This window comes from Callospermophilus lateralis, chromosome 2, assembly GCF_048772815.1.
Source record: "Callospermophilus lateralis isolate mCalLat2 chromosome 2, mCalLat2.hap1, whole genome shotgun sequence".
NCBI classification, from domain to species: Eukaryota; Metazoa; Chordata; class Mammalia; order Rodentia; family Sciuridae; genus Callospermophilus; species Callospermophilus lateralis.
In genome coordinates this window covers 197,052,739-197,062,492 of record NC_135306.1, presented here as the reverse complement: position 1 = coordinate 197,062,492, position 9,754 = coordinate 197,052,739, and the positions used below count along the sequence as shown (strand labels likewise).

At 39.0% G+C, this 9,754-nt stretch overlaps 1 protein-coding gene across 1 annotated transcript in view; it reads right to left on the bottom strand.

Moving 5' to 3' along the window:
• Positions 1 to 7,313: 7,313 nt before the first annotated feature.
• LOC143391807 (fatty acid desaturase 2-like protein FADS2B) overlaps positions 7,314 to 9,754 on the bottom strand; it is a 30,435-nt gene continuing 27,994 nt past the window's right edge. Inside the window, exons 11-12 of the mRNA XM_076844560.1 lie at positions 8,650 to 8,775; positions 7,314 to 7,362 (exon numbers count right to left, since the gene is read on the bottom strand). Coding sequence (XP_076700675.1) covers positions 7,314 to 7,362; positions 8,650 to 8,775 — 175 coding nt within the window. The remainder of the gene's footprint in view (positions 7,363 to 8,649; positions 8,776 to 9,754) is intronic.

The window sequence follows — 9,754 nt, the reverse complement described above, 5'->3', positions numbered from 1 at the left end:
CCTACTCAACTTTCCCAAAATGAATTGTGCTAGTCAAATATGACATTCAATGGTTTATCTCTCAGCATTTGTCTTTATTTATCACCTCTCTCATTTTCTGCATCAGATTCTTGTATTTCCTGCTAGATCTCAGTTCATTTTCTTTATCTTTGTGGACCCTTTTTCTATCCTCCTCCTCCTTGAAGCAAAAATTTCCTTTTTTCCTCCTCCTCCTCCTTCTTCCTCCTCTTTTTTTCTTCTTCTTCCCCTTCCCCTGCTCCTCCTCCTCCTTCTTCTTCTTTTTTCCTTGCTGGGCATTGAACCAAGGGCCTCCGGGTTACTTGGTTAAAGTGTTATACCACCGAGTTATGGCCCCAGACACAGAAAAATATCCTTAAGATTCTTTTTCATATCAAATCTTCTTCTCTTCTCTTTTTCTTGGTGAGTTCTTTGGACATTGCATCCAAGTTGGTAGATTTTGTCCTTACTTCCCATCCAAGGTCCAGGGGACTTTTTCTCCAATTACTTCCTAGCTATCTTCACTTAGGTTTTCTTTTCATACCATTAACTGAATGTGTTGAGAAGAAACTCTTTGTTTTTTTTTCATCTCCTACTTTTGCTTCCTTGGTTAATAGAAAACTAACAATCAAATCTTCCAATTCTCTGTACGTTTCCCCTAGTGTTTGATTCCTTACCATCTTCTATGGATCCAGGGTCCACAAAGTGCCCCTGTTTATTCCTTTTCAGTTTATTTTTGTATCAGTATCTTGTGGCTTCAAGATGGGTCTCTCTAGAGCCCGATTCCAATCATGACACTTCCCGGCTCAAAGGCCTTTTTCACTTGATTCTGATGACACCACCCACGGAGGTCTCATGGGAGGTCCCTTCCTGTTCTTCCATGTGGAACCATGTGTTCTTTTAAGCCAAGCACAGCCTAGCATTTTAGAATTTTTTCAATATGAGCTCAATTTTACTTTCCGGCTGATCTACCGCTGCTCTAACTAACCATCAAAACACGGATGGAACACTGTATGCTACACAATGGACTGAGGCTGGTAATGTCAAATAGCAGGTGCTTGTCACGACTCTCATGAAGCTTTCAGTCGGGTGAGTGGGGCAGGCGGAGATCAATGACATCAGGAGCACAGAACACAAAAGCTTATAAGAGAGAGAATTCACCTGATTAGAATTCCTCTGGAATTCTTCCCAGAGAAAACTATGCAAGTAAAAGTAACAGAAAATCATTTTGAATGCTGTTGAGTAGCCAAGATGCATTGCTCTCATGAATACATGAAGTTTCAGTGATTGGAGGAAATGGCCTTGCACACCATCCCACAGTCACACAGGCCTCCCACTCTGGTTCCTAACTCAGGGACTTTGCACTTGTCTCTGATGCTTCTTTTCATCAGGATCTCATGACAGGCTCCTTCAATGTTTTCTTCAGATTTACCTTTTGCTGACTTCCCAAACTGCCCTGCTAATCATCATTTTCATATCACCTTGTTTATTCATTGATATACAATAATCTTAGATTTTCTTCCATTTGATTGTCAACAGACATCCTTCTCTAGTAGAGTAAAAGCTTCTAGAGTTTTCTCCCTCTCTAGTTCATATCACCTGGTCCAATGCCTGACACATGGTAGGTCCTCAAAAAACATTTCCAAATGAAAGAGAATGATGAATATAAAATGAAAGACATGGGGCTGGGGCGGTAGCTCAGTGGTAGAGCACTTGTCTTGCATTTGTGAGGCACTGGGTTTGATCCTTAGCACCACATAAAAATAAATAAAATAAAGGCATTCTGTCCATCTACAACTACAATTTATTTATTTTTAGTAAAAAAATTTATTAAAAATAAATAAATAAAATGAAAGACATGCATAAATAAAAAGGTACAAAATGCATACGTATGTGTGTGTGCATATGTATACATGTTCATAGAGTGATGAATAGTTAGATATGTTTGTTCTTATAACTGATTTTTCAGAAAAGGTAACCACATTATATTTCCTTGAGGTAAAGCAGCAACACAATTTTCACAAAGTCTATTAAAGAAGAGAAATGTACTTCATTATCTGTATAATTTGAGGTTTATTTTTAAAATTAAACCTCTAGAAATTTACTTTTAGTAGATAGCAAAATCTAATAGATTAATGGATAGCTTGAAAGATGGTGTTTTGGTCAGCTTTTTCATTTCTGTGACTAAAAGACCTGACAGGAACAATTTTAGAGTAGGAAAAGTTTATTTGGGGGCTCTCAGTTTCAGAAATCTCAGTCCTTAGACAGCCGGCTCTGTTCCTTGGGGTTTGAGATGAGACAGAACATCATGGTGGAATGGTGTGGAGGAGGGAAGAAGCTCCCATGATGATCAGGAAGCAAAGAGAGACATCTCTACTCCCCAGATAACAAATATATACCCCAAAGGCATGCCCCCAATGATCCACCTCTTCCAGCCACATCCTACCCACCTTCGGTTACCACTCAGTTAATCCCCATCATAACCCAATCATAAGACTCTCATAAGCCAATCATTTCACTTCTGAATGTTCTTGCATTGTCTCATACATGAGCTTTTGGGGGACACATCACATCCAAACCATAAAGTTGAGTATGTAAATAGATACAGGATGAAGAAACTTTACTAAAATATTGATTTTGGAATCAAGTGACAGCTAATGGATGTTCACTCTAAAATTCTTTCAAAATTTCCATCTGTTTGCAAATTTTTGTAAACAATGTTGGAAAAGAAAACACATATGGGTGCATTCTTTCTCTCAGTAGAGTTTAAGTTCAAGTTCCTATACTTTATGTTGTTCTAGGATTGTCCCAGGAGAGTGGATGATTAGCAAGGAAATAGTCAAGGAAGTTCTTTGTTATATACTGATTAAGCAACAAATCATATAATTATATTTGGTAAGAATTCCTACAACAAGGCTCACATGGTTAACCAGAAGCTTAGGTAACTACTACCTAAACTTGGCTGCCTACTACCCTCCAGCTTGGGATCTGGCTGCTGATGCCAGATTATTTAGTGCATTCAGGAGTGGAAGGTGACTCATGGGTGTTACTTGTTGCAACAGGAGAAATTATTTGCTTTTTTGTGACTCATAAACCTCTCACCTAGGGAAAGCAGCCCTTGTCATTCTTGAAATGATGCAGTATATTTCCATCCTGTGGATCAATGTGACTCCATGATTTGTTTTTTAAATTTTAGTGGGTCTAGAATGGGAAAAATCCTACTCATCATCATCATCACTATCACCATTATCATCATCATCATCATCATCAAAAGAATGGGTGTTCCCCACTAATTAAATCATTCTGCTTTACTTCATTTGATTGTTCTATGATTTCATATAGGCCAGTAACATTAAGCACTACACCTATTTTATATTTGTGGAGACTGAGATATGAAGTATGCAAGTGACCTGACCCAAGTTCATTGAAGGGTACAGAGATAATGAGTTGAAATTAGAATTTAGGTTTCTGACTTCTAATTCAATTTCCTTTACTTCGTGCCCAACTGAAGACATAGGCAAATTATCATTGCCTAATTATTATTGCTTAATTTTGTCAAGAAGGAAGAAACTTTAGAGGAAACAGGGTACTGGGGAAAGTCATACAAATACAATCATGGGGAATAGGAATTTTCCCTAGTTTGAATTCATGCTGTGCAATTGCACAATCTTAAATCAATTCTCCATCCTGTCCTTCCATATTTAATGCAGTGTTTGGCTCTTCTGAAAGATTAAATCTAAGTTTGAGTCTCTCCACATGAAATCGCCCCAAGCTGGGTACTATTTAAGGATTAGTGAGTAGATGTTGGTCACTAAGGATGCTTTCTTATGTCTATTGTTCCTCCTGTGTTCCTTTCCCCAGGCACCTGTGAAGGTGTAACACCCTGGTGTGGAGGGTTCACTGCCATCATGCCCATTCCATCAGCTCCTGAGAAACTATAAGACATATTCCCCCAAATGCCAATTGCCAGTGTCTTTTAATGCCACTTGATTTCCCTTTAATTTGCATTTCCTGGCATGGGAATTAATGGGCATTGACTAGGGAGTCAGGTATTCCTAGGAATGAAACCCTCCTCCACCAGTTCCTACCTGTGAAATCTGGGAAAATTTTCAACCTCCTTTAGGATTTCCATCCACATAGTGAAGTTAATTTTAGCACCTGCACCTCGAGGCTGTTATGAGGATTAGATGGAACCATGTCCATGAAGGGTGGAGCTAATATGTGGAAATGTTTCTCCTAAATTTTCCTCTAGTACATTCATAGTTTCAGGTTTACATTGTCTTTGATCCATTTTGAGCTGAGTTTTTGTAGAGGGTGAGAGGTAGTGATCTAGATTCCATCTAGTATGTGTGGTCATCCAGTTTTGTCACTGAAATTAACATCTTAAAGGAGACATTAAGCACTTCCATCTTCATTGTAGCAGTATTCATAATAAGCAAGATGTGGAAACAAACTAAAGTCATAAGTAGATGAATGGATAAAAATATAGTATGTACATAGAATAGTATTCAATCTCAGGAAAGCAGGAAATCCTGCAATATGTATAGCATGAATTAACCTTGGTGACATGATGCTGAATTAAATAAGAATATGGAAGCACTTCTCATATATTCGATAAAATTTATGTGTGTCTAATTGGAAGGAATTACATTAACATATTTTTGTAATCAGAAAAATCTGCATTAAGAGAACACCAAAAGGTGTGTAGTTATGGAGTAAATTTTAATTTGTATAGTAGGTGACTAATCAATAAAAATCATCATTTTTCTGAATTCACAATCTCTACTAATTTTTCTCTCTCATCTGTGATGACAGTCATGTGCACTTAGTGAAGTACTAACTGTACTCTTATTGCTCTTTCAATACGCCCAACAGAGGTTGAGAACCAAAGCTGGTTGCTTTCAAACTTCCCAGACCACCGAGCACTAAGGTAGAATTTAGGTGAATGTTTTCTCAGGCCATTTTATGTCTGCCTTTCTTACCATAAGGTTCTCTGTTCAATGGGATTAACGAAGCTTAATTAATCAGCCAGGATCCAGAGTCTCTAAATCACTTCTGAGAATTATATTTAACTCCCCAAGTGAAACTCAATGGATTCTCATGGTTCTTGGAGTGAAGACAAACTCTAAGTGGCCCTATGCAAACCTTGTGTACCATTCTAGCCCTTGCTCCCTCTGCTTAAGTCCCACTGGCTTCTTTCAAGTCTTCTCATTCCCTTGGGTCACAGTCTGCTTCTGAGTCCAGTGTCTGAACCACTCTATGACCCCCACTACCTTCACTCCATCTTTGCTGGTCAAGCTGCCACTTACCTTCTTTCTTACCTACCACCTTATTTTTCTTATTAATTATAAACACTTGATGTTGTGTTTGTAATTCTCTGGGTTCCCTTTCAAGCATTGCTTGCTCTGTGCTTGTGAATCCTTAGGACACTGTTTAGTTTGTATCTTTTTTAAACCATAGAAATACAAAGGATCATAAGTGATCATGACAATTTTGTACCACAAATTGGACAACCTGTAAGAAATGGATAACTTCCTAGAAATACGCAATCTACCAAGTGTGAATCAAGAAGAAATAGAAAATCTGAACAAACCAACAAAGAGTAAGGTGAAAAAAATTGTAATCAACACTTCCAAAGAAAAGCTAAGGACTAGCTAACTGAGCACCTTTTATTTTGAACTGATTTTTTTTTAAACTAATCTATCTATATCTCCCAGATTTTTCCAGAATTGCATAGTAACTAACTCTCGGAACAAGAAAACACTAATTTTGTCAAAACACTAATTTTACACTGAGTGGAAAATTCCTCTGAGGTAATCAAGTTTTCCTAGGAGAGGTCTGATTGCTGTTTCCAGTACCAGGAGAACAGGCAGTGCTTGAGAATCTCTGGGAACTGGACCAGGTAAGAGAGAGAAAGCCAGCCATGGACCCCACCTCCTCCTGCAACCCTGAGTTCAGGCAAGAGAAATCATCCATAGATCCACCACTAGGAGAAATAAGAGCTCCTAACAGGACTGTTAGGAAGAATCATGAGGTCACCAGAGCCTTTTATTCTTTTCATCCCCTGCCTAACTTCCCTATTTGATATTATGACCTTTCAATGTTTGTTGCTCCCAGGTGACCTTATTTTCTTAGCTGTGTATGTTCTTCATTCCCTAGGAGCTGTGCAGGATTTTTTTATGTTATTGTCACTAGGGATTTAATTAAGAAACAAACAACCAAACCTTATTTACATGGTTTGGACGGGCGAATGCTTACCAGTAGAATTTCAGACAACAGATAAACCAATAATGCTGATTTTTTTTTTTTTTTTTTGAGCTGGGGAAGGAAGCTTGTGTGATCATACTTTCCCTCCCTGCAGCTAAGGTCATACCCTTGTGGATAGCTGAACAAAAGCACAGACTCCAGACACCGTTGGGAACTGAGCGTGTCCACTCGTTTCTCTAGCACTGAAACTCTCTCTCAGGGAAAACTCTCTTAAGACACATTTAATTTGGTGCCAAACCAAAGTGCTTTGACATAGCTCTTTCCTTCATCTGGGTGACCCACTAAGAGCGCACAGTAGTTCTGCTCTGGTGATGAGGGAGGATGCAACCCCATTTTGCACTTAAGGGACAGTCTATTTTTTCAGCCAATTATAAGACACCTTTAAATAAAGAGCTGCTTGGTCAGTTTCTATTAGGCTGGAGGTTGAAAGTTCCGGTAAGGGATCCTATGGAAATTCTAATTTCTCCATATGGAAACACGATGTATGTATACACATGGGTGAATGCAAGATTGAAAGTCTGAAGTGAATACTGAAAGATATTTTAATGTTGATTTTGATCAAGTTTTAAAGAAAAAGGAGTTCACATACTTGAAAAGAAACAAGCAAAAATCTGTGCTTCAACAGACTTCTTAAATAAGTGGTTTCCTTCTAAGAGCAATTGCACCTTTTCTTAAAGTACTTCATCAGATGTCTCTCCTTTGGCCAGTTCATTTGTGAAACTTTTACCTATTCCTGTACTTACATCCCTTGACTGAGATGATCTGAGTAAGGTCTACTGGTATGACTAATTTCAAGATTCTAATTTAAAAAATAAAAAGAGTGAGCTCCCATTTCCCTTTTGCTCCTGTGGCCAAAGTCATCTTGTTTCTTCTGCTTCGTGTTGGCAGAGAAGACCTTCAGGGAAGGGGTCAAGGTACATCCTTGGGATTCACGTTCCTGGCACACCCAGGTATCCCAATGGTGCTAGTTAGTTCCCAGATAAGCAGGGAAGAACTCTTGCACATTCACCAACCCACTTCAAAGACACAATCAAAAGAAGGGTTCTGCATCATTCATAGTAAGCATCCATCCAGAGGGCTGCAGATTTCTTCAAGGCCCTGTGTGGAAGGAGGGGAAAAAAATCAGGAGGTAAGACTGTAATGAAAAGGAGCTTCTCCATGCAACATTTCGTTCCTCTGTGTGGTTCAGGGTAATGTCATTTGCAGCTATATCTGATAAATGTCATTCTCTGTTGACCAGGGAAGAGGTCAACAAACTACTGAGTTAATTTTAGCAGATGACTCCACTTTTCCTTTATGGGAAAGATTTGAATTTTGTTTTCATTTTATTCTGTGTTCCCATATACTTATATACCAATGTTTCTATCTATCCTGGTTTTTAATGAGGAACATACTTTTCTAGACTCTGGGTCTATAGCAATGGAGAGGACTGAGTAGTGTCTACAGGGAGTTCCTGGTCCAGCTTGGGAGACATGCATTAAATAATTTATCATCCAATAAGTTTCTTAATCATGGTTGGGATAAAGATCATCAATGAGGAGAATTAGGTTCTATAAAAGCACCTGGTGGGTTTAGTCTTGAAGATCTGTGAAGACCAACATGAGGAAAAAGAAACATTGATGAGCCTTGGAGAGTGGGTAGGGATTGACAGGGCCTTATGAGAGGAAGTGGTTATTTGAAAGGATATTCTAGGTGGAAATTAAAAGTGACAAAAGGACGAGAGGGCCAGAGGCAGGGAATTTGGCAACAATCTGCCAGATATGTGGGGGTCAGAGAGGGAAGAGGGAATTGTGGAGAGTCTGAACTGGGGCAGTAGATAGGGGTCAGATGAGACCCAGTGTTTTAATGAGGAACAGGCCTGGCATTGTTGGCCTTCTTCAAAGTACTTCCCCCCACCACCCAATTTAAAAAAAAAAAAGTTACTAAACACAGACCATTGGCTGTTGATTTGCCCAGCATTGTAGGAAACTCTATAAAGGGCTCAGGATTAGCATGGATGTTTAGTTCCTCTGGTTTCACTACTCAGGGCCTGTCACTCATCTGTTTTGCACATAGTGTTCCACTAGAGCTGGCAGTAGTGGACCAGAAGATTTGAGAGTCCCTCCTACCACCCAAATTCGAAAGCATGCACAAAGCTCTAGGGAAGATGCAAAGACAAATGATATGAAGCCTTGGTTTCAAGAAGCCTGACATAGAGTAGGATGGCGAGACATATTATTGCTGTAGTTTTTGTTCCCTGTAGACTCTGGTATTAGTGCTGGACTCACAGGTGCTCCTTAGTAAATGGATGTTGGGTAGATAGTGATTCATGAGCTAGTGAACAGTCTGGGGACTGGCAGTGAGGGGGAAATGAGAGGTCTGAGCCAAGAGAAGGGATGTTATTACCTGATGATATCTCCAAATGCCTTCAACATGGGCTTATTCACATACTGCAATCCGTGCTTGGTGCACAGTGACCTGACCAGAGGTGCCACTTTGTGATAGTTATGGCGCGGCATTGTGGGGAACAGACTAGGGAAAGAGACAGGAGACATGAAGCTTAGGAAAGGAGTTTTCTTTCCTGTATTACCAAATAAATTCTATTAGCAATGTAGACCCAACCTTGACCTTGCTCAATACTTCTGGGAAGTTCAAGCACTCTTGCCAAGACGCTCTCATCTCTTAACACCTCTGTGAGCCAGAGCCATGTGGGTGGCAATGTTTGGGAAATGCTAACAGAAGGAATATTAGCTCCATCAAATATGTTTATTTTGGGGCTGTCTATCATTTTGAACTACCTAGGAGAGCTGAAGAACTCTCTCATCCCCTGTCTCTATGTCTGTCTCTATCAATGTAATTTCTACCCCATGAATAGGTGAGTATTCACTAAGGTCTAGTCATAGTACATGGGGAAGGGTTTTAAGACAGAAATAAGAAGTTAGGAGATCTGGGTCTTATCCAAGGTTTTCACTCTTCAGTCAGTAACTTTCTTGAATTTTAACCTCCTCTTTGAGGAAATATGAATAATAACCCTTTCTTGTTTCGCTAAGATTTTTAAGGACTACTGTAAAAGAAAGGATGAGAAAATCACATGAACAGGTATAAGATTTCTTTTCTTCTCTGCATCTCCCAGATATGGCTTATATAAAGAAGATATGGAAAATGTCTTCCCTGACTATTCTGGGGGAGATCAACCCTCCAGGTATTATCATTTTATCTTTCTTTAGTGTTTGTCCACCTAACTAACTCTTTGGTAAAGTATTGCCATATACCATTTGGAAATTGCATAAGGGGCTAGAATTCATTGTTGGTTATTTTGTAACTTTGGTTCAACATAGATAGATATTTAAATTAAATTGTGATTACATTTCAATACAACATGTTTACTCAAGTGGTATGATTTATTTTATTTTTTGGTTTTACCAGCAAATGAAATGTACACACACACACACACACACACACACACATACACACAATCACCAATTTCTAAGAATGAATGTATGTGAAAACT